At 37.7% G+C, this 26521-nt stretch overlaps 1 protein-coding gene across 2 annotated transcripts in view; it reads right to left on the bottom strand.

Annotated features, from left to right (window-relative positions):
- The window catches only part of LOC121317409, a 72215-nt gene that overhangs the window by 23784 nt on the left and 21910 nt on the right, over positions 1-26521 (bottom strand). The window contains exons 2-4 of one of the 2 annotated variants that reach the window (XM_041253310.1): positions 25778-25892; positions 16096-17807; positions 1116-5697 (exon numbers count right to left, since the gene is read on the bottom strand). In XM_041253310.1, the coding sequence (XP_041109244.1) occupies positions 1116-5697; positions 16096-17807; positions 25778-25892 (6409 nt within the window). Of the gene's footprint in view, positions 1-1115; positions 5698-16095; positions 17808-20102; positions 20143-25777; positions 25893-26521 lie in introns of those variants that run through there. The other variant, XM_041253311.1, reaches the window with a different exon arrangement.

Below are 26521 nucleotides of genomic sequence, written 5' to 3'. Positions count from 1 at the left end.
TCTGGGACACGTCCACTTATTAAGTGATTTGCAAATAAACTGAATGACAGACTTCAAAAAGGAGCGTGGGTTGATTCTTTGTTTATTATATGAATATAATCTACAGTCAGCACACTTCTCCAACCTATTGTATGACTTTGTCATCAAAATGCACATCCAATTATTTACATATCCTCATAGAATTTGTTTCAAATATTGCACATTTCCCCTTACAATGGTAAATTTACATGACCATTTTAAAAGATATAAATGGTTTTCCCCATGCTTAAACTGTGCATTTGCAATGCTTTATCAAGGCTAACCATGTTTTTATTTTTACAGCACTTCCCTATTCCTCTCTCATTTACCACCCTTCAATGTGATTTTTCATGCTTGCTTTTTCACTGTTTATTTATTACAGTACTAGTTCAAATTATGTTTTACCAAAACAAAAATATATAGGCTTAAATATTGCAAACAATTATTTCGAGACAACCCATTTCCAAGATATTAAAACAATTTAGCTGCAGTACAGTTATGGCAGCAGTGTCTGTGGATTACACAGATTACACCTGAAAACATAAACACTATTATATAACCAACACATTTTAAAAATACAGTGTCTCTTGTTGCAAAGGGCATATAGTTCAAATTACATTTTGATGGGTTTTATTGACAGAACCACAGCATAACTGCAAAGAACATAAAATGAGACCATTCTGTTGTTCGGAATGGTTTCAAGTTATATTCCTTCAGTATGAGTATTACTTTTTCTCTAAAGCATGCTAGAAGGTATTGTGGGTTTTATCTGATTCTAAGAAACATTTTGTCAATTCCATTTGGCCCTATCTGATCTATGGTGCAGTACAGAATAAGGTTGAAAAATTCCAGCAGCAGATTCTTTTTCTTGAATCAGGAAACACAATCAAATGGGGAAAATCGTCTTTTTCAAGCAAGCTAAAATCCTGTTAGACTTGTGGAGAAATCTTGTATAGATATTCTTAATATTTTTAACATGATTAAAAACATGAAGGAAATGGTGTAATATTTTTTCTTCCATAAACAACCTTAAAATTAGGAAATGTTACTAATATAATCTTCACAATTGTATACATGCTGTAAGATTATAAATGTACCTCCATGTTTTCAGTTGGCATTCCAGGGATAAAGGCCTGAGGTCCAAGTAGGCTGGGGTTATATAATCCTGAGAAATTCTGGCTCCTGTTGGCAAACCTGTTGTCATTATAGTCACTGCTGGGCTCCAGCCCTGACTTAGGAAATTTAGGAAGTTTGAACTCTGGCATTTGGAAGCTATTTTCCAGAACTAGTGCTGTTTTTGTGTTGTCTGGTTTCAGGTATTTGTCCACAATAGTTGGCAATTTAATATCCAAAAATGGTGGGGTTGGGAACTCAACTGAAGGTGGATCAAGCAAGTCATTTGTCAAAAATGATGGTTTAGCATCTTCTTTTATATTTCCATCTATTCCATTTAGCAATAAGGGAGTCTGGGATGTGCCTGTAAGCAAATCAAGTTGTGATGAAGTGGAGGGCAAGAACAGAGAAGTTGTGCTCTTAGTTTCTTGAGATAACTCTGATTCGGTTTCAGTACGTGAAAGCACAGTACTAAGAGCTTTACTTGTTGTTGCAGACAGATTTATCCGTGGTGTTGTTGATGGACTAAGCAGGCTTGAAACAATAGAGCTTTTCTCAAGACGTGACCTTCTGACAACAGCATCTACAGACTCATTCTCGGAGATGTCTGGATTCTGAGTTTCCACACTGTTCGTGCTTAGCGACTGGTGTGATTTGAACAGCATACTCTGTTCTGCACTTGATCGTTTGGGGATGAACTTGCTTTTTGTGTCCATGCTTTGCAGCTTGAACAGTGTTGATGAGGGTGTCTCTCTTGATTTTTCTTTTTTCCCTAAACCAAACTTGAAGACATCTGGATCAAGAGTTTTCTCAAACCGGTCTTCCTTGATGGGTGGCATGGCAAAGGGTGGTGCTGGTGATTTAAGAGGCTTTACCCTCTTCTGTGGAAAAGAAAACGTGCTGCCCAAGTTCCTGATGTTTTCTACAAAACTCTCTAAATCACCTGATGTGTCCAAGACACCATCATCACTTTCAGAGGTATTTAGCTTATTTTCTACATTTTGCTCTTTTTGTCCAAAATGCTGTTCAACATCTGTGTCTCTCTTATTGAATTGATCTGGACTTTTCAGTACAATCTCAGAGGACAATCGACACTTTGCCCCCACAATATACTGGGTTGCTGATGCTACTGCTGCTGCGTTCTGCAGAACTTCTGGACCTGTATTCAAGTCACTGTACTGTAAAGGTTTTTTATTCTTAAACTCTGACATAGTAATATCTGTTAATGATGTTGTGGCTTCTTTTTCACTTTTTTGTGGTTTGGTTGTATTGCTTTGTATAGCTGTAACAGAAGTGGGTTGTGATAGGCTTTCCATCTGAACATTTTGTAAAGGCTCTCCTGTGATGTTTGATGTTGGGAGCTTGTTCTCTTCTTTATTGGAACTGTCTTGCACCTGTTCTAAAGATGCTTTTTCTGCTGACTCATTCTGGGTTTTATTAGACTTGAATTTGTTTGGATATTCTGCTGAAGCTGTGGCATTCAAAGACAAATCTTTCTTTTCTTTTGTGCACTGTTCTACCAATTCTGGCAAACCATTGCCAGTGTGCACAGTGTTACTGTCAAACTGTTTCTTCTCTTTACTTTCCTTTTTAGTTGTAGGTGGCTCATTTACTGTTTTCACAACACTGCTCTCAGACTGCCCCTTGACAGCATTTTGTTGCACCAAGATAGGCCCTTTGTCTTCTGCACATGAAACGTTACTTTTGGATTGCTGTTGGGTTGTATAAATTTCATGTTCAGGTACAGGCAATTTGCTTTCAGTCTGTGTAATAACAACCTCTGATTGTTTCTGAACAGTATGTTGTTGTCCAGATGAAGTCAAACTGTTTGTTGCTTCTACAGCATTCTGCTCAGATCTAGGCAAGACTTTTTGTGTTTGCATAATACTTTCAGACAGATTCTTAGAGCTCTCCTGTCCAGTCCCAGACAATTCACCAATTTGTTTTACAACCTCACCGTCAGATTGTACTTTGATGATTTTAGTTTGCTGTTCAGATGTACTCAACTCTTCTTCCTTTTGCTGAACACTATACTCAGATGGCTTCTTAGTTTTTTGTCCAGGTATAGTCAATTCACTTGTTGCTTCAACAACATTCTGGACAGACATAGGCAAGTCTTTTCCCAATTGTACAATATTTCTTTCAGATTGTTTCTTAGCAGAACTTTCCAGTTCAGTCCTGGTTAATTCCTTTTGTGCAATGCCAGCCTCAGACTGTATCTTAACAGAACTTTTTTGTCCAGATGTAGTCAATTCACTAGTTGCTTCTACAACGTTCTCAGACTGTAATTTGATAGTGCTATTCAGCAAAGATTTAGACAAGTCTTTTCCTGCTTGTACAGTGTTACTTTCAGACTGTTTCTTTGCAGGACTCTCCTGTCCTTTTGTAGTCAATTCTTCTGTTATTTTTACAACGCTGGTGTCAGATTGTACCTTTGTGGTGCTGTCCGGCACAAATTTAGATACCTTTTCTTCTTGTACAATACTACTTTTAGACAGTTTCTTTGTAGCAGTCTCAGACTGTACTTTGATTGCAGTTTCCTGTACAGATATATTCAACTCTTTCTCATGTTGTGCAACATAACTTTTCTGTCCAGATATGGTCAATTCACTTGTTATTTCTGCAAGAGTCTCAGACCTCTTCAGCTCAGATTTTGGTAAGTATTCTTCTGCCCGTACAATGCTAACTTCAGACTGTATCTCAATAAAGCTCTTCTCTCCAGTTGTTGGCAATGCACCTGCTGTTTTTACAACAGTGCTTTCTGCAGATTGCTGTACAGGTGCACTAAACTCCTTTTCCATTTGCAAAGTACTACTTTCAGAATTTTTCACTGATGCTCTTTTCTGCCCAGGCATAGCCAATTCACTTTCTGCTTTTATAACATTATCATATTGTGTACTGGTAATCAGTTTCTTCACTGTTTGTAAAATGTTACTGTTGGACTGCTGCTCAGTGCTATCTTGCTGAACCAATTTCACCGATTCACTTGCTGCATTAACAGTATCATAATTAGACAGCTGCTTGGAGGGGCCTTTCTCAACAGGTCTAGGCAGTTTGCTTCCAGTTTGTAAAACATTACCAGATTTGTCCTTAACAGGACTCTTCTGTTCCGACGTAGACAGTTCACTTACTGTCTTTATAATATTGTCTGGTTGTGGCTTGGTGGTGTTTTGCTGTAAGGAAGTATGGGGATCTTTTTCCACTTTTAAAAAGTTCCTCTCAGGTTGTTGCTCAGTAGCCATTTGCTGACCAGAATCACTGGCTCCTTGTTCCACAGTATCATTGATAGACAGCTGCTTAGAGGTACTTTTTTTAACAGGTTTTGGCAGTTTGCTTCCCGTCTGCAAACTAATATCAGATTGTTCCTTAATTGGACTCTTCTGTCCGGATGTAGGCAATTCACTTACTGTCTTCACTACAGTACTGGAAGTTTTTTGCTTAGCTGTGGTGTGCTTTTCTGAGGCAGAAAATTCAATTTTTGCATCAACAAGATCATTAGACTGTTGCTTAACGGTGTTTAAATCAAGTACAGATATAAGACGTTTGTTTTTTGTATCAGTTTTTTCTTGAATTATTTTATTTAGCTGTGAAACTGCAGAGGTGTCCTCTTCTCTTGGTACATTATTCAAATCTAATTGTTGTTTTGCAGTTGGCTGTGCAGAACTGGGCGAGTTATTAAGGTTTTGTGCCGTACTTCTGCCAAGTTGCTGTCTACAGGTATCAATTCCAGTAAATCTTTGCTGTTTGGCATCAGGTAGGAGTTGTTCAGTACTTTCCTGCACAATGAAAGTATTTTCAGTTGCAGCTTTATTTTTTACCTGTGTAACCTGTTCTTGACTTTGGGTAATTACTGTAGTTTGCTGCATAGCTATGCTATCTCCAGCTAACATTTTTTCTTCTTTAGCTGGTGCCTTTGTTTTACCTTCATCAACAGAGGACAACGCCCCACTAGCCACTGTCACTACTTCTGATGATTGACATTTGGATGAAGTCCCAGGTGCTGATCTGTTTGAAATAAAAAAGACAATGGCTTCTGGATTAACTGTAGAAAGAAGTTCTTCTTTCATGACAATGGGTGCTTTAGTTTCTATAACCTCTGTTTCTGAAGAACTCTTTGATGTCACAGTAGTGGTCTTGACATTCGCTGAAGCTCCCAGGGAAGTAGAGTCAACAGAAGCCTTCTCAGTGGATGCCTGATTCATATTAAATGTATTAGACTGGACAGTGTTCTCAGTGTAGTCTGGCTGCTCTGCTGCTGTCTGCAGATCCTCTTGATTATTTCTCCATACCTCCACTTCATTACTTTTATTCAGACCATCAATCTTTTTTCCCCCTTCCATTAGCTTGCATTCAGATGGCTGATTAATTTTCAGTTTTGTTCTTTCAGTAAATTTTTTAGAGAATTTTGGATAGAATGCAATGTTTTTTGTGACACAAAATTCTTTTTCCTTGAAACTTGTTGCTTTATTTTCAAACATGCTGATCCGGCCTTTAAGCTTGCCAGGCTCTGATAATTTAGACTCTGTTGATTTAACTTCTACATTGACTTTTTTGAGATTAGATGGTCTGTGAGAAAGGAAAAAAAAAACAACATACAGGTTTAATTAATATGCCTTGCTAGATTGGCTCTGTAACTCCAACCCATAACAGTTCCATTAACAACATGAATGTCAGTAAAATTCATCCACGTCTACAGCTGTAAATTAAAATTTCATCAGTAACATGAAAAAATAGATCACCATGACGTATATGCAGTGTATGCACATGCACATGGTAAAATAAACTGGGTGTACAACATCTAATAATTCTTTCACCTTTGTATCATTCATTTTATTTGGTTTCCAATTCTTGTTTTGTTTCCATTTTTCACTATATCCTTGAAACTTATTTTTAGAAACTTTAAGCTCATTATATTTTACAGCAATATTTTCTCTACTAAAAGGCAATTATAAAGATGCAATAGAGTTTGTTCCTCAAATAGTGATGATGCAAACATCAACATGAGACTAAAAGTTAAGAGAGGGAGAGTAATTTCATTATTAATCCCACCTTTAACAACTGTGCAAGCTTTGGATACCAAACCAAAGTACATTACCAAAAAAGAAAAATCTAATTGGAAACCGAACACAGAACAATAAGAAAGCTCTGATCATAACCCTGATTGCCTTGATATGCGTACTGTCACCTCTCAAGATCAATTAAATTTTGCATATTAAGGATTATACAGTTATATTGTTAATTTAAGTGGGGCTAATCTGGTGGTACCACAAACTACCGGGTCAAAATTATTCAACATATTAAGGCTGGGATGATGGATCGATCTATTGTATTGTTTAATTACCATCGATGGTCAAGCATGTGCACTGTTGTGTTTTTTTTTTTTTTGTGTGCGTTTCTTGTGACATTACTTCCTACACATTTTCACTATGCACATTAGCATCCTGTTAAAAAAACTGTTACATTTTTGCCGACTTATTTTTTTAAGGACATCAATGCATCGAAGGTAAAAAAATTATACATTGTCCCAGCCTTAAAAAAGTTAGCTCACACCCTGTAGCGGGTGTCTACACTAAAGTAATTAAAAAACACTTAAGGCTTCACTCTTGCTCGTTACATAGCATACTTGGCACGTGTGAATAGAAAAAGCATATTGCCACCTAGATAAACTACACAAAAACGCAAAAAAAAAAAAAATTCAAGTCATGTGAGACAATGTAGAACTTTAATCAAAAGACACAATTAAGTCCCTTTTAGTCCATTTTTTCACTTCTCTGAGGAAACCATTAAAAATAAGTTTAGTAAATCAGTCTAAAATGCAAAAAAATAACCCTCCTGAGTATAGATTTAGTCAAATAATAACAAAAAAAAAAACATTACAGCATAACGGGGTTACGGATGCCCAATCCTGAATGTTTACTGACACCAATGCGAAGACAATACTGACCAGTGGGAGCAATGACAGCTGAAATATGTTTTCTTGGAGGAATGAGTACTTTGATTGTTAATTGTTTTGAAAACAAAATGCTGCTGTGTATAATGCAAACGGGTGTGTATTTGTAATTCCTCCCACTGAAAACTATTTCAATATGCTTGTGTTGAGCACTGGGCTGGAGTAGTCTCTGCAGGTAAAGGAAAGAGGCTCTGAGAAACAGGTGGTTTACAGACAGTAATCACATGCCACCACCTGGACTTAATCAGCAACCATATATATATATGTGTGTGTGTGTGTGTGTGTGTGTGTGTGTGACATGACGGAATTTACCTGTAAATGGGATTCTTCCAGTTTAGAGTGGACTCCACACAACATTAGAACCTTTCCTCTGTTGGGCTAGTAAAAAAAAAACACAGACAAACCACCCTCTTCTCCAAAAAGAACGTTGTTTATATACTGTGTCGTAACACTATTCCCACCTGATAGTATAGTAGGGAAATTAACGCAGAAGGGCCAGGTGTCCTGTATTTTATCTATATACCAAAAACCGTGGGGGGAAGGTGATTAGGAAGACAGCTGTGGAGTCCACTCCGAACTGGAAGAAACCCATTTCCAGGTAAATTCCGTCTTCTTACCCGTTCTTCGTGGACTCCACACAACATTGGAATCCCTGTATACCAAAGAATAAAAGAGAAAGGGAGGTGAAAAGGAGAAATGTGAATGCTGTTTAAGACTTATCCTCTACAATGGATAAAACTGTCTGGGCAAACTGGTGAGAGGTGGAAATATCCAAGTTATTGTTTTTCATGAAAGTGTGAAAGGAAGACCAAGTTGCTGCCAAACAAATATCAGCAGTAGGAACATTTCTAATATTTGCCCAGGAAGTAGCCACACCCCTGAGAGAATGAGCCTTGACATACTTCACCAGCAGTCTTCCTTCAAGTTCGTAACAGAGCTTGATACAGTCCTTAAGTCATGCTGCTATCATCTGTTTTGTCACTGGTCTGCCGTTAAGGAGAGGGGCAAATGAGATGAACAGTTGACCACTATTCTGAAGGGATTTGGTCCTGGATATGTAGATCAGTAGCGCCCGTCTGACATCCAGCAGATGCAATTCCCTGTCTTTGTCTGACTGATGAGGTGGAGGATGAAATTCTGGTATGATTATCGCTTGTGATAGGTGAAACTCTGAGACAACCTTAGGAAGAAAAGAAGGTCTACAGACGATCCTGTCATTAAAATACTGCAAGTATGGTTCACGGCTAGCGGACATAATCCCACTCAGGAAAGCCGTTTTCAAAGTGAGGTGCTTCATATTGGCTGATGGCACAGGCTCAAATGGAGGATGCCGGAGACCCATCAATACAAGAGAAAAACTCCACTGGGATATGATGTGACGTGTGAGAGGTCTCAGGTGTAGAAGCCCCTTAAAGAACCCACCGATACACCTGCCCATCCTGGCAGAGCTAGAGATTTCAGATGAATAGATCTTAATAGATGAAACAGCGTGACCTCTATCCATCAGGTGTCTCAGGAATTCAGGGCAGCAATATAGAAACAGGATCAACGGCCTTAGAACTGCACTAAAAGGGTCACAAATTCTGACCATTTTGTAGAATAGCATTCGTCGGCAGATTTTTTCTTTGCTGACAGCAGAACCTTAGTCACTGTTTCGGCTATGCTTGAGAATTTGTGTCTTTTAGTAACCATGGTGCTAACCAGAAGTACCGGGGATTTCCAAGGAGCACCCCCCGATCCAGAGACAGTAAGTCTCTCCTGATGGGTAGATGAACTGGTCCCCGTTGTGCCATGTGTAGGACAGCGGGAAACCAAAAGCTCTTGGTCCAGAATGGTGCTACCAGTATCACCTCCACCTGGTCTCTGTCCACTTCCTATAACACCTTTGGAATGATGGGTAGGTTGGGAAAGCATACAGAAGCCCCTCCCCCCGGGAATGGAGAATGTGTTTGATGCTAGGGCACCCTGATGAGGGAAGACGCTGCAGAATAGCGGAAGGTGGGTATTTTCAAAGATCTTCTATATAGACAAGATAGTCAACTCCGCCTTTTCTTCCGTCCCTGTCGAAGCGGTGCATCATGGGAATCCAAAGAGTTCTGGTAGTTAATCTGCCTCATTTCCTATTCCAAGCCTTCTGTTTTTACAATGATTACATTTTTAAAACATGCTTCATCTAGATTTATTTAGACACCCCTCCTTAACACATACGTGCTATTATTTCTACGATCTATGTTTTCACCTGGCCTGACAAGAGCACTTTATCGTGCTGTCAGAAATTGCCACTGTCATGCATATTCATGAGCAATCAAGAACTGGGTCGTGGTTTGGTTGTCAAGGATAGACAACAACTAGTACTACAGTATAATGCCTCGGAGGTTGTGGCAATATTGAAAAAAAAAGTAATATCTCATTTCTCCGCAGAATGAACTTTTGATATCTGTAAATCAAATATAAAGTTTAAGAGGATATAAGTAAAGCATACATTAAGAACTACTATTGCTAGAGTATTCAAAACTGCTCCGTCATGAATTGCAACCGTAACTGAGAAGTGAGTTAAGAATATAAAAGCTGATCATTTAAAAAAAAAGAGATGTAAATTTACATTTTTTTAAATGAAGCAGTTGCTTAATTAATAATACATAAATATACAAAGCATTTTTAATAGACACTATTTCCAATAATAAACATTGTCTTTTTAATAAACTTTTTAATAATGCATAAACAATGGATCATACATATAGGAGAATTTATGACAAGCTTCTTTAAGAAATACTGCTTTTTAAATGAAGCAGTTGCTATTACTTAATACAGACAATAACTGGCCCCTATTTAATAATAAGGCATACTTGCAGCTTTGTATCCATGTTCACTTTTATTTTATGTATTGCTCTATTTTGTTTTTCACTTCTATTGTGCATTATGTATTAATCATGCAAATAAGGGAACTAGATCTCCCCTGATATTCCATGCTATTAACGAATGGGTAACTGTGACAAAGTGCCCACCCCTGTGTGTATTTTGTGTTATATGTTGTGTGTTAATGTCGGTGTATAGTCATTGGTACACAGGATATAAATGGGTCTGTGTAACACGAGTGTTTAAAATGTATATTTGTATTTAGGCACGAGGATTGCACAGCACTTCACGTGCAAGTAAAAAGTAATAATATGTGAGCACGGGGAATTGCACTTTATTAATTCACGTGCAGTTGTACCACGACTCCAACTGAATGATTGATTAACAATCGAGTCTCGGTACAGCTGCATAAAAGCTGCATGTTTTCACTCACTCGAGGTTGTGTGATAGGTGAGTGGAGAACGGGTGTGGAGAGGAGACAATTAAAAACGAGAAAACTAAACAAATTAATATATATAACTGTTGTTTTCACTCACTGTGTTTGTCTGTTAGTGGACTATTTGTTTAAGTGTTAGTCCATTTTGTTTGTCTGTTTATTTTGGCTATATGTGCTGTTATTGTTACAACCTTTTTATTTACTGTTCTGTTCACTCATTAAATGCTGAGCGACACCAATCGCTCAGCTCCACCCAACTCCACCTCTCTGTTGTTTATTTCCTGGTTCCTGTTTCTGGTCTGAAGTCCCCCACTCCAGCCGTCTTTGTGACAGTAATATATAATAAAAGAGTAAGAAAAAAGCTGAATTGAGAAGTTGTAAACTTACAAAAGATCATCCTGTGGAAAACTGAGAGATATTACTTTTATTTTTTTATTATGTTGCCACAATTAAATGCAGAACACCTCCAAGGCATTAGTACGAACTGTAGTAGTGATTGCAACAACAACAACAATAATAATAATAATAATAATAATAACAGTCCTAATCTACCCCCTACCAAACCACGCCCCAATCTTGACTGCTCATGAATATGCAAGACAGTGGCAATTTCTGTCTGCCCTTTGTCGATAAAGAGCTCTTGTCAGGCCAGGTGAAAACACTGATCGTAGAAATAATAACATGTATGTGTTAAGGGGGGGAGTCTCTAAATAAATCCAGGTGAATTGTGTTTAAAAATGCAATCGTTTTAAATAGAGAAGGCTTGGAACAGGAAATGAGGCAGATTTTACATTCTATAGATAGGGGAGAAGTCGCTAGTGGAACTGTTTGGATTCCCATGATGTACCGCTTAGCCATGGACGGAAGTTCCAATGTTAAATCTGCAGAGCTGACCATCTTGTCCATATAAAAGAGCTTTGGTATTTTCGCGGGATGCGAATAGATCCACTTGAGGGCAACCTGCTGAGCCAATCTGCCAGCATGTTTTGCTTCCCTGGTAGGTAGACGGCGTAAAGTTTGATGTCTTCATTCCTGCACCAACTTCCAAGCTTCAGTGCTAGAGAGCATAGTGACCAGGATTTTGTGTGTCGTCCCCCCCCCCCGGTGGTTTATGTAGTGTACTGCCACAGCGTGGTCTAGATATACCAGGACAGACCTGACCGAGTATGGGACAGAAATGTTGAAGTGCCAGAAACACAGCTAAGAGTTCCAAGAAGTTTATGTGTTGGGAGCACTGGTAGAGATCCCAGGACCCACCAGTTTCCACCTTGCTTTGCTCTGGTGGATATTTTCACCTGGTGTGTGGGTGACTGTAGAGGAGACCACTGATGAAGACAGTGCTGGAGACCCCTCATGTGCAGGCGGGCATTCTGTACCAAGAGAATGTCTGACACAATGTGACCTGCCGGAGCGAGCTGAGCTTCAGAAATCTAGCTGAGAGCCTCCTTATCGTAGCCCTTCTGTCGGGAGACAGAGTGACTGTAGTTGAGGGAGTGTTCAGACCTAAAGCGGCCATCCAGATATCTGCTAGATCCAAAGCCCCTGGAGGCTGAGAATGAAGAGCCCCTGGGATGTCTGAATCCAGACTTGCGGCTGGGCTGGGCGCTGGGAACAAAAATTCTTAATCTATATAAAATGATTTGGACTAAGACATAATCAGTAGCCTATGCAAATTTGCAGATGACACAAAACTGGAAGGGGTAGCTAACTCCCAATCAGCAACTATAATAATACAAAGAGATTTAGACAAGATTCAAGCTTGGGCTGACACACGGCAAATGAAATTTAATGTGAATAAATGCAAAGCCTTGCACATTAGAGGCAAGTGCAGCATAAATAGTAACAAAATAGAGGCGGCTATGTATGAAAAAGATTTGGGGATAGTAGTGCGGACAAGCTATTTAAAAAAAAGGCAAACAGAATGCTAGGTTATTATATAGCCAAGACAGTTGAATTACAATCTAGAGAAGTTAAATTAACTATACAATGCAGTGATAACTACCACATCTAGAATACTGTTTACAGTTCTGGTCCCCATATCATAAAAAGTCATTGAGGCATTGGAGAGAATACAGAGGACAGCAACACCATAAATTCCAGGATTGAATATAAAGATACACTGCAAGCTGAATCTGTACAGCCTAGAAGGAAGGAGAGCCAGTGGTGACAATATAGGTATTTACAATTGTCAAGTGGTTTAACAAAGTAACTGCTGAGAATTATTTTTCACAGGTCACAGAGAACAGAACCAGAGGCCACGGGTGGAAGCTGAAGGGCATATTTCATGGAAAGGGTGGCGAATTATTGGAACAGGCTGCTGAACAGAGTTGTTGAAGCACAGACTATCGGATCCTTCAAGAATAGACAATGTTGTCATGAACAATACAGTATAACCCTCTCTGTGACCATAACAAGACCTTTAGCTCGCCACCTGGAAGAAGGGTGGTCCATTTAGCCATGGATTCTCAGAGGTTTCATTTCCCCTATTAACTTGGGTTAGGGATTTCCTCTCCTGAGTGCAATAGACCACCCTTGCATCAAAGCGAGCAAGCACAGGTGGGTCAAATGGCCTTTTCTTGTTCTAGAATTTCTTATTTTCTTATGTTCTTTAAAACAGTACAGAAAACTAAACAGGGACTAGGGTTAGTAGACTAATTAAATACCAGAAAATGAACAAGAATGTTTTCAATCTAGTCTTTCCAAATTCCATCAGACTTCATGTCTACGACTGACTTTGGGAGGGAGTTCCAGGTCACCTCGGGAGTGTCTCAACTTTCCTTTAACCAGCCTGTCTTGGGTATATAGAGTCAGTGGGCAAGGGATACAAATAGAAGCAAAACCAATTAAGAGCTTGTAGAACTATACCCACTCTTTGTTTTACAAATAGCCAGTCAGTGACCTTGTCCGATCTTCTCACGTTGCCTATGTATATGTATAAGAAGGTCCATTTAAAAAAAGAGACAGCAGTAGTTGACTTACACCTATAGCCATCTTTGACATGTATTAAATAATTAGTCATTTGTTTACTATATCTTGAAAATCAATCCTGTATTATAACTGTATCATTACAAAGCTACCTAACAATAACCAAAGAGACTCAAGAATCCACTTAAAAATACCTGTAGTTATGTAATAAATCTTTTTTGCTACCTTGTCCAGACTCTCTAAGAGATAAACCAAGCCGTCCGATTTATGCGTGTCAAAAAGCACAATGCGTTCAGCTACAGGCAGTACTGAAATTTAGCCTCTTTGTCAAGAACTTGCTTGAACATTTCTACCCAATTTGATCTAATTAGCCAGACAAAATGAAAGTGGAACTGGATGATCTTTGCCAAGCTACAGCATGTGGACTGAAATCAATTTCTTACCCACAAAATGGTATCCATGTCAGAAAAAATAGGTGCTGTAATGCAGGAGAAAACCAGAGAGATGTGAATCCCTTCATAGCTTTCTGTGGTGGTCCCATTGGGGCCTGTGGTAGGGTTATTGCCCTGCATAATGGGAAATTAATGTTCGTATAACTTACATATGGAAATGGGTTTATTGTGTATCGTTTTGGAGTTAATTTGTGTGATTGTTTACAGACGGGCGCTGGATAGAGCCTTGCTGCCTGCTAGGCTTGGTTGAGGGGAAGGGCAGCAAGTGAGGTGGGTGCCCGTCAGTTTAAAAACATCTGCAGGATATGGCTCGAGGCGACGCCATGCTACAGGGGGGAAGCTGCGTGTATTTGGGAGGAGAGAGTCCGCTCTGCAGGAATGACAGCTACGCAACCCTGAAACTAAGTGGTGCTTGTGAAGGCTGCTCAGCCAAGGCTGTATGAAGCAGCAGGTGTCGTTGACTGAATACCAGCTCTGCATTACGTTAGTTTAGGGGATAGTGATCCCATGCAATGTATAGCAAGGGTTACGTAACGTGTTACGTGGTTATAGATTTACAGATCTAAAATATTACATTGATACCTAAAGACATGTTAGCTGGTTTTGTTCTGTTTCATGACATAATTAAATATTCAGTTATCTATGACTAAACTGGTTTAGAAGTCAAAGTACCAAAACATACTACTAAACAAGTTTCTGCAGCAGGAGCAGGAAGATGACTCACATCTGCTGTGTAGAATAAGGGTTGCTGCAGCATGTCAGCAGTCTGCAAGTGTCTTTTGTGGTTTGAAATCCACACCAGCACGAGACAACTGAGATGCATTCCTCAGTGGGGTTTTACGGATTTATGGATGATAACCATATACCTGAACTCTTTAAACTATATAGACACAAACAGTGGATCACTGGTTCCCCTTTCTTGTTCTAAAAAGCCATCTTTGTTTAAACAGATTTTTTCTGGCATACTCTTTGGTGCCATATTTCTTCTAGGTCAAATGGTCTGATTTTAGCTAGACCATTGGAGTGGAACTGATCTACTACTTACAAATTTATTATATGCCAGGAAGTAATAGGAACTCAATTTTACATGAATGTCTTGACTTTAAGCATACAAAAAACAGTCAAAGAAGCAAGTTTTTGTTTGTTTTTTAACAGAGAATTGCAAGGGATACAGTTGACTGTGCTAACAAGACCCCAAATACTGTGTGTAATTCACAGGTTTTGTAGTTAAGAATTTAATATCAAATAAGTTTGGGTCTATGTAATATTTGAAAAAGCCCAAATTTATTCAATTATAGAAGAAAAGTTAATATTGACAACTATACAAGTCACTGCAATTGCTCTAGTAAGTGTATATCAATATGATCATGTTTTATTGTATTATATACTTGTATTTCATAATGATGTAACTGTCAGGCCATTTAAAATTGTGTATGTATGCCCCATGACTGACGTGCCAAATATTTTATTTGCAGGAATCTAGAGTTGCTTAAACAAATAGAATATTCTACTGGAGGTGACAGTCTACCAAAAAATGATATGACATGTTAAAGATCAAAAAGTGATATCAGCAACTAGTAAAACGGAAGAGTTATTTAAGATAAATCCCAAAGCTATACCATAATAAACAATAAAGATCTGAAGGTACATTCTCTCAGTCTACCCATTTATACAAAGTACATAGGGATTCTCATTTGACTTAAATCAATATATTATTTGTAACACCAACAAGACTATCTAGTAAAACACATGAACACCCTTCCAGTACTGTTGCTATGTACAGCAGTCCAATTAAGTAAAGCATTGGTTTCAACACTTTCACTATAAATCTAGCAATGATGTGAAACTAGGCAAGAACACTGAATTCTGCTTAGTTTTAAAATATTACTGGTGTGTTTGTTTCTCAAAAAAAAGTTTAAATGGCATTCTAGTGCAATAAATAAAAATATCCCAGATGCAGGCTTTAAAATGAAGGAATATAATTTGTTAAATAAAAATATTCATCCCAGCACTAAAACATTTGCATTGATTTTCACAAAATCATTAAAGCTTTGAGAATAGGGCCCGTTCTTCAAAACTAGAAAGAAACCCCTCATTATACATGCTAAATGTATGTACGATTGTATACATGCTAATATACTATTATTGATATATATATATATATATATATATATATATATATATATATATATATATATATATATATATATATATATATATTATTAGAAGACAGTTTATTTAAATATATTTTTCGGGATAAATTTATAAAAAAGCCTACTTCTTATAGTCCAGTTGGTCAAAAAAACACTGCTTTGAACACTTTTGAGTGAAAAAAGCATACTTACATTTTGATTTCAGATTTCATCACCTCTTTCACATCCTTTCTATTGTATTCAGCTTCACCCTGAGTGACTTTAAATTGCAAACTAGATTTTCTGGATAAAGCCTTCTCTGCGTGAAGTGCTTCAGAAGGTGTGTTGGTGGATTCCAATGAAAGTGTTGTTGCTTCTCCCTCTGAGGGCTTACTTTTAGCATTCACAACACTGACTGCAACCCGACTGTCTTCCCGGTGTCCAGCCTCGTTTGCATTTCCCACCTGTGTGTTTTTTGTTGTAGATACAGCTGGCATGTTGCTTTGAAGTCCAGCCTGCACTGTGATGCCTGTTGATGCACACTCTTTGCTCCGAGTATTCTTTGAAGCAGGTAAAGCAAACACTGACAGAGGTGAGTGTTGAGCCATTCTATTTTTCCTGGGAAGCTCAAGGCTTGGGAGTTGCTGCTTAATCATTTCTGGTGATTTGATTACATTACTTTCCACCCTTCCCTCTTGATTAAGCAAGACTGTGCTTCTTGCTTCAAGTGCTTCCTCAGAAACCTCAACATTATTTCCCATGATAGCACTGATCTTCGTTTCTGAGACATCACAGAAGGTATTATCTGTGCTGCATACTGGTTCCTCATCAACAGGCTGCTGACTGTCAGGTGATTTCAGTGACCTTCCATCCCCACTGTGTCTATTCTTTCTTATCATTTCTTCAGCTTCCGCAAAAGGATATTCTCCAGCTGAGCGGCCAGGGCTACAGTCTCCACCAGGCTGTAGGAATACTTCAGCAGTGAGAGCCCTTGTTTCTTTCTGTGGTTTGACTTCTGAAGAATCTCTAAGTCTTTGTGATTCTGGTTCATTTCTTGCTAAAGGTGTTTCAGCATTACATAAACTGCGTTGACTTACTGCATGATATGCAGTGGATACTTCTATGGGTGCCAGCAGACTCTCCCTAGCGAGCTCAGGTGGAGGCAAGTCCTGGTTATCCTTGGATGTCTTCATGCTGGAGGGCTCTTGAAATCCGAACTCCTTTGTCTGTGTAATTTCTTGGCATCTTGAGCCAACTTTTGAAACAATATCAGACTTCCTTGTGAATTCTTTTCCTACAGATTGGCCTGGTAAACCTTTGGTGGCACTACTCACACTTATTTCTTCCAAATACACATGAAGGTCCTTGCCTGGGCTTCCTGTCTTTTCCAAAGCAGAATCTGAAGCAGACCCCTTCCTGGAAGGCAAGGTTTTCAAATGTTTCACATTCCTTTCGACCCTCTGTTCTCCTCCTGTCTGAAGCTTTGTTGAAGTACCCACGTTAATCACAAGGCTCTTTGAGCTGTTCAGGGATGAACCCTGGCGAACTGATTTAGAATGCTGTGAAAAGTCAATGACCTTTTCAAAACTCTGTAGTTTACTACTGTGTGTGGTGACCTCTCTGTGTTTAATGGCCTGCTTTACAGACCCTACTTCTACAGTATGTGCAGATTTGTCTTTGTTTTCGAGTTGGTCCCCAGAAGCTGTCACTGCGTAAGCCCGAGACTCAGGCAAATCTTCTGTTCTCTGGATCCCCTCTCTCTCATCCTGCCTGGGGGAGGCTGTGTATTCCGCAAATGGAGCAGGTTCTTCAGTTGCAGCCTCTGAAACTTCAGATGACCCTTTGCTTTTTCTTCTCCTGCCGGAACTGAAAAATGTCCCAAGTCGGTCAAAAACTCTGTTTTTATCATCTGCTGGAGAGCGATTCTGAAACAAAACGTAAAAGTGTGACATTCAATAATGCTGTGCTGTTCTTACAACATATAACAGTATGACGTTCACAACTTATGTAACTAAAGCAGGTTGACATCAGCATATATGATAATGAGTATGAATGAATATAAACAATAAACAGTCACATGTTTTATAGCAGTGCTTGTGTAAATGGTACACAAGCAAATTAAAAAGCTTATTTTTTAAAAAAAAATTAAAAAATCAGCCAAATCATTTAAATGTGATACAGGAAAAAGCTGTAGACCACTGGTAGCTATGTGAGCTGGTAAAGAGTGAACAATGCAAACTATTTTAATTCAGTGTGTAGGTTAATTTAGCTGAATGCTGCAAAACCAGTCAGATATAAATATAGGCTACAGTACCAATACAATGCATTTCTTCTCCATTCTCTCTGTACAGTGAATGTGTGGTATTTATTCTTTATTTTACTATAACCCATCACTTAAAGTAAAACCATTTTTCAATGACACACACAGAGACATAATGCACACAATTGTTCTGCAATTATTTTTTCCCCCTGAAATATCTATGTAAAAAAAGAACGTCAGAAAAAAAAAATATTACTATATATTACTGATTTACTAAGCATAAACTGCACACATAAAATCAACTGCTAAAATGAATATAATAGTCGTAACTTCTTCCTTGGTAAAGTCAACAGGGCGACACTCCGTTTTCACAGAACAGCTAGAAATTATATTTAGAAATTATAGTAAACGCTAAAATATGTATATATATTTATATATATATATATATATATATTTGGCCGCGTAGGGGTGGATATATATATATATATATATATATACACACACACACACACACACACACACATATACATACACACACCTGGCGTGCGCGCGTGGATTGTAACTTACGTAAATGGCCAAGGTAAATACTAATTTACAGAGAATACTAGCACTTGAATGCAATTGTTAAGTATCGCTGCCTACTCCGTATAGATTACGTAGTACACATCGTTCTGTACACTTTTCCAAATAAGACATTTGTGGAATTAAAGCAATTATGCGTTTGGAGTACTTTACGGCCATTTTACTCATATCAGAAAACAACAGGTACCAGTACTTACTGTCAATGTTACATTAAAAAACAATCAACTAAAACAATCTCATGTAGCCTGTAACAGTTTCCAATAACCAAAAGACGACCGACCTGCAGCTGGCTATTTATAGTTCGGTCTTCCACTTAGCTGATCTTTAAATCCAAATACAATCCAGGGAAACCGCAACAATGCAAGTCCCTCCAAATCATAAAGTATTAATTGTAAGCGTGGTATAGTTATCAAACAACCTTTGAAACTGTTGCCCCGTAAAGCCTGCAAAAACGCGGTAAGGTTACAGGTGGTATTTGAGAATGTCTGGAATTCCCGAATCAGAATAAAGTTAAATTAAAAAACAAACAAACAAACAAACAAACAAACAAACAAACAAACAAAAAAAAAACAACGTCTAGAGCGAGACTCCAGCAGGTTGGGCTGGTATAGTACAAGAACATGACATGCAGCACTGTTTCGAGATGTGAATGGAAAGAAACCCGACCGTCAACTGAGGTCAAATTACACTAAAACAATTGCAAACTTTAGATGCAACGTGAGTTGCTAACTTAGTAGCTGAACTGAAAGACGAACACGATAACCCTGTGAACAGTATAGATGTTTATACCACGACACCTTTTGTACATAATAATACCACTGCAATATACAAAATACTTAGAAAGAAGACCTTAACAGGTAAAACAATAGTACAATAAACGAATGCAAATAAACAAATATTGTTTGATTAAAACGCGTAATGGTGAAATACATATGAATAAATAAATAATTTAAAGAAAATACCGGTCAGTTCAAACGGCCGTTAAAACATTTTATTAGGATGCTAAATGGAATACTGGTAAGAAAGTCAAACAAAATTGAAAAGTATAAAGCAAAAAGCTAATCAGAAAACGCGTTGTGGAAATGTAGTCTACATTTTGCATAGTAATTAGCAACTGCTAAACCATCCTTAAATTGTAGATCTGTAGCCTACAGCGACCAGCGTCGATTCGACATAAAAATAAATAAAATAAATGTCAAACTAGAAAACCATTACTGTGCCGCTCCCGTCACACTTTCTTTTTTGATCTGTCATTATCATGCATTATTTTTACAGGTTCTGGCGTGACTTCTTAAACACACTGATGTTCAATACAAAATATAAGAGAAACAGTATCACGTAAAGTTTACCCAAATTCTAAAAAAATAACGTGGCTTACCATTTTTAAGTAACTCCAATTTCACCTTTCATGCACACACACAAAAAAAAAAAAACAGGTCAAACTGAAGAGGTGCAGTAGCGTCTATAGGAAGTTTTGTCAACGAATAAACCCCTCCCCTTTCTTAAGACACAGTAAACCCTTAGTGCACAACACTAAACTATGTCTGTTCTAACTACAGCATTGCACACTCTATAGGTACAGGTTTTGCAAGCAATCATTTTGAGGCAAATACTTTTTTTTTTTGTGATGAGGACAAACTAACTACAGTCAAATAAAGGACAACTATTTAAGTGCTTGGTCTATAGAAGTTAAAACTGTGTAGTGGGCATGCTGAATCGCCTGGATTTCGTTTTGGGGGGAGGTTGGAGATTTTTTGAAGATAGGTAATAATTAGGGCTGTCAATTAGTCAATCAATCGCAGTTAACTTCTGCGATTGACATTAATTTTGGGGGAGATTAATTCCCTGTCTTGTCCCTTATCAATACTGTAAAACCATACATATGTGTGGTCATTTTATTATGAATGTATGAAAAGAAAGCAAACATCTTTGACAGGAATATCAAATTCCACTAACAATACATATTTTGTATTGCAAGCGTATTGATATATTGCAACACGTCTCCAACATTTCTGAAGCAAAACAGTTTTTATGGTGTGATTCACCACATATTTAGGTTGCAAACATTTATCCTTTATCGTACTCATTATTTCTTTCGCACAGGTTTGTTGCTTTTAATAACAGCATCACAAAACAGAGATCAGTGAAACTTGCTCAAAGTACCCCATGGTAACGCTCGCTCCCCCTCGTCCAAAGACATCACCACACTCCCCACAGCTGAGTAGCCACGACACAGTTCCTAGTCAAAGCTACAGCTGCATTCATTAGCTGCAAAGTGCAAAACACAGTTCTAACGAATCATTTTTGCTGTATTAATTCTACACTAATAACATTTAGAAAATAATCTGAACAATGCAAATACTGTAACTTGGCCAAAACAATCGAAAAAACATTCCAGCATTACAATAGCATCAGTAATAAAACAAATTTAAATGAGACGGATGAAGTAACTGTATCAATTAAAGACAAGATTAACTGAGATTAATTGTTTTAAATCTCAAAATTAATCGCAATATATTTTGTAATCGCGTGACAGTTTAGTAACAATTTATAAAAAATGTTTCTGTAAGTAAAAATTAACTCCCCAAACGTGCAATGAACGCAAAATTGGGGGAGTTGTCCAGAAGTGTCCAAAAAACATGAAAGTCCTGGCAAATATGGGAGAGTTGACAGGTCTGAGGTACATGTTGCTCAAAGTATCACACTTTAAATGATACAGGCTAAATTTGAATTAAGTATACTGTCCATTATTTAAACTCTCCACCATATTTTAAAAACAATTCATCTCATGAGTGGGTAGTAAATACAAAGTATTAAAGGATGATTTAGATTTTTAAAAAATACATACAGTATTTAATACACTGTACATTTTAAACTTAAAGAAATTGTAATTAAAATGCAAACTAATTAAAATCAACACTAGGGGATTGGGTCTATAATTCTCCACTGATTACTGCTAACACCCTCTCCATCCACGCATTTACTCAGTGGCAACTAATTAATTCAAGCTTTTTCATGCACGCTATATTTTGTGGCAGTCTTTAGCTTGCCAAAGGGAAGAGAGTAGGTCAGTACGGCTACTCACCCCTCTAGATCCTTGAAAACATTACACAGAATTAACTAATAGAATCAGAAGAAGAGGGCTTTATTGCCTGGCAAGGCCCGTCTTGTGTCGTTAATTGTCCCGAGCCTAAGGCTCACCAACTGCTTTGAGACTGAGATGTCAACACCTTAGCAGTCCTGTTTTTTTATACACATGCCATCAAGAGTCTACTGGGTTACTGTGCTAGGTCAGTGGTTCCCAACCTTTTTCAATGTAGGGACCACCTCAGTGTTTGGATTTTTCCCATGGACCTCTTGCCACACACTTCTTTACAACAGCATTTTGAAACTAATTTATAGTGTACATGTATAAGTACATGTAGAAGTAAAGTATTTATATAACATACCTAACGTAATGACATTCCTGGGCTTGAATGTTTGCTACAAGGAATGTTGTCATTTTGCACATAGGAATTTGGCGTCTCAATTTTGCAGGATTAAGAGTTTTGTTTGACAAAGCCTCCTGACAAACAATGCACAGAAGTCTGGTTTGCTGACTGCTGCATAATCATATTTATATCTCACCCGTCATATTTGTTTGAGTTGAACAGTGACAGTGACATTTTAATCACCATTTTAGTGTTTGGAGCTTCTTTCTTTTGTAGTAGGTTTTGTAATTCATTTTATGTTACATCTCAGAATCGTTGTGCAGCTACTTTCTCTTGTTGTGAGGAGTTTAGATAAAAGATGTTCCTTTGAAAAGGGGCAGGACTGAAAGTGATGTGAACCACTCACATAACAGAAATTCCAACCAATGATTCATATATATTGTGACAACATGCAGAACCATCTTCCTTTGTCTTTTTGTGAAAGAACAGTACTCCCCAAGTTTTAAATAGGACAGTGCCTATATATTAATTTATTTTCACACAAACAAAATAAACCAAACAAAACAAAATAAAACTCCAGTTTGGAGTGCTAACTAAACTAGCCACAATCCCTCACTACCAGACTGGACAGCTCAGCAGCTTACCAGTCACAAACACTTTTACACAAGTGTAACTTTAACATCTTACCTTTTTCCCCATTATTCCCAGTAAACACATAAACTCTGTCTCCCACCCCCAACCACCAGAACATTCAGCCTGTGGTATTTTTATTAAAGAACTTAATCAGTCACAGCTGATTAGTATTTTCTCATTATCCTTAATTAATAAATCAACCAATATAGGAGACCTTTAGCAAGATGGCCTCCTGGTAACTTCAGTTTTACCAATATGGAGTGTCCTCTCCTAATCCCCACGGTCCTAAAGTCTCCAAGTTCTCAATAACAGTCCACTCCATCACAATATATATACACCTACCGCTCATTACATCGCCCCTCGCTACACTTGATAATTCGATTTGGATATATCTCGGTCCTGGAGTTGGCTCCCCATTTTTACTGTCTTGCGTATGCCTTAGCTGCAATACGCATATGCACTTAGAATTACTGTTCGTTTTATTTTGTACTGCACATCGCAATAACAATATACAACACAATTAAAAAACAAAGCATTAATATCGCACTGTTATCATATACAAACGTATTGCACAATAAGACAAAGCAAATTAAACATCTACTTGCTGAAGTGGTTTTTATTTTAGTCAATGAGGTGTTCACATGTGGCAGCAATGCACTAGCAAAAGTCACAAGGCAGTGATGCCAGCTCCCTAGCAACAAACCTCCAATGTTGGGAATGGAGTCTTTCAATGCAGCGGCTTGGTGCATTTGAGAAAGGAGAGGAAGACTCATGAAATTAATTGGAGACTGAAGCTGATAAGAAGCAATTACCCTGCGATGTAAGATTTGAAACGGTGTGCTGCTTTTTATATGAAAAATGAGAAAAAGCAGGTTGCATAGAGGATTTATACTGGATCCCAATAAAACAAGGGAGCAGGTGTACAGTATTTGTTAGTCTATTTATTTTTCTATGGGTGTCTCACTATATTGCAGCCCTCAATATATAGCAGATTTATATTGGACCCCAACACCCTCGATATATCGAGTGGGTGGTGTATATACAAATCCTAGTGTGATTTATTGCTCTTATAACGTCCCGCCCTACACCATCCCTCCCAATGTTAATTAATTCTAAAGTAAATCAGGCAGAATGGCTCCATAAGTTCAAAGCTGTGCTTTCCTACAATCATACTTTAATCTTACATGTCTTAAATCTTAATAGTTTTCATACTTTTCATGCTTATACAGTACTACAATATTTAACTTTCATGAAGGGGCATTTCAACACAACAGGTAAATAATCTAGCTGACCTATTTATAAAAACACAGTTAAAACCATGGTTGAACAATAGAAAAAAGTAAGCTCTTTATGTTAACACTAACTGGCATTTGTTATTAATGCTTATACCACCCAGGAATCATTCTTGCCCCATCCACACCCACACATACTGTACAAACACTTCTATACCCATTTTCCACTGACACAAGCTATTTTGCATAATGTTTCCACTGTCATTTTTGCTGGGCCATATAGGAACTAGACTGTGAAACTTCTGCTTTATAGCATATCTGAAAATATTTCCAGACTGAACCAGGTTGTTGCAAAGGGGACATAGCAATTAAAATTTGCAATGCTACATTTTATTAACCACGATTCCAGTACATCTTGTCCTGTGGACACATGGCAGCCCATGTGTAGAACACTTGTTTATGTTTAATAGTAGTTCTTAGGCTGCAATATCAGTTTTTGAGATTTATAATATGTTAACACATTGTGTGTAGGTTCTCTTATTATAAGAGACATTATTTTGCACAGTTGTTATCTCTGCACAAGTTGTTATACAATGAGAGACACTAAATCAAACATTACATCAGATTTGTTGTGCACTTAAAGCCTTTCAGCATGAAGTGTTGCTAGACAGAGATGGGTTGTTAAATATAACTTGTCTTTGTGGACTCTTCGCTAATCTGTCTGCCATTCTTCAGTATTGCTGAAGAATAGCATGTTCACACTTTTATCTCACTTTCCCTTTGAACATTGATAAGGTGAATAAGGGTTAACATCTATGTCATGGTTGTTTTTAGGCATACACAAAATGGCCAGATTTAAAAGACCAGCAACAACTTGTGTTCAACTGCAGTGCAGTGGAAATTGTCTAAATGTTATTTTTACTTTGCATTGTATGAGTTCCCACACTTCCAGCACTTACTGTTTCCGCATAGCCAACTTTAGTTTCAAATAGTGACTGAACATGACCGGTTTAGAATTGGTGCCCATTTTGAAGGAAATGCAGTGCTGTGCGCTTACAAAAACTCAAAGGGATGCCATTCCTTTCTCCTCACCTGAGTGTCTGTTTTCCAACTGTGCAGAAAAAAGGCTTGACTTGTGTGATTAATGCAGACTAGAAACCTCACCTTATCCACCACAAGGTATAAGTTTATCAAATGAACGATGCAAATTTAAAATTGTGTTTTTAGATATAAAGCAACTAACTACTTTGGATAATGTTGACCCTTTAACATGAAAAGTGTGACTAAATTGTTTGACAGTACCTGATAAATGTTAAATGCTCTATATCAGTGAAATAATGCTATAGATAAAACACTTTTACCATAACAAAATTACCAAACTAACTCTTCTTCAACAAATGCTTTTGGATTTTAAAGCATTTAACTGTAGTGTAGTTTGGTGATTGGAATGATATGATTAACACTTGAATTGCACTGAATTCTTGACATGATATGAATTGCGTTGATAGTTTAAAGACTGTCACTATCTGTTTTTATATTTTATAAAATGAAGGTTGAAAAAAATGTCTTACTTGCCAGCCAGAACTCCACATAATTGTCACATTGTCTCAACATGCAATTTATATAAAGGCTCTCTAACATACAATTTACATGCCACGATCAAGGCTGACAATTGTAACCATGCAAATCTGCATATAAAACCCTGAATCTGATCAATAACATTATAATCTACTAGAGATTACAGCGCACAGACCTACCTTTCTAGATTTAGTTGCAGAGGGTGTAGTTGTGTGAGAATCCATTTCCCAGTCTGATGGACTTTTGGGTAATGTTAAATTGTTTTCTGTTCTTATACTTATTGCATCAAAGGATCTGTACAGGAAAAAATAAAGAAACAAACACAAGTTTGTTAAGCTTTTTAAAATATGTATTATTACTTTTATTTTTATTTTTCAACCTCCAAGTCAGGTTATCCAAGAGTTCTTGTCTGTAAACTTACCGGTTTCCTATCCAGGCAGTATTGTATATTTTGCCATTGAATTGTATTGTTAATGTCATCTGTTTGATTCATTTGAGGCTTTCAAGCACCAACTGTGTAAATAGGTCTTCTCATCACCTAGAAAGCTCAGTCCACTCCCTTGAAAATATCTTACAAGTTCTATTCTGAGCACTCGCACAGAAGCGACAAGACAAAAGCTTAAATGCTGTGCCACTCCCCTTACTGTAGAAGAGTCATCCAATAGCACTGATAATAATAAGCAGTCCATGTGCATTACCCTCCAACGAATTATGTATTGGGAGCGCACAGGGACACAGCATGTTTACTGTATCTGAATATGTATCCTAAAACATGTATAGAGACAACCTACTGTATGAGTAGAGTTACAGGTTCCACTCCCCACTGATAAAACTGAGAAGGACACACCCAGAGGTGCTTTTGAAAAGAACAAGAGTCATTAGTCATTACTAAATTGGTGGAGGCCTTTAATGTGACACAAAGA

Source organism: Polyodon spathula, chromosome 6 (genome assembly GCF_017654505.1).
Source record: "Polyodon spathula isolate WHYD16114869_AA chromosome 6, ASM1765450v1, whole genome shotgun sequence".
Lineage (NCBI taxonomy): Eukaryota > Metazoa > Chordata > Actinopteri > Acipenseriformes > Polyodontidae > Polyodon > Polyodon spathula.
This window is presented reverse-complemented; position numbering and strand designations above follow the sequence as displayed.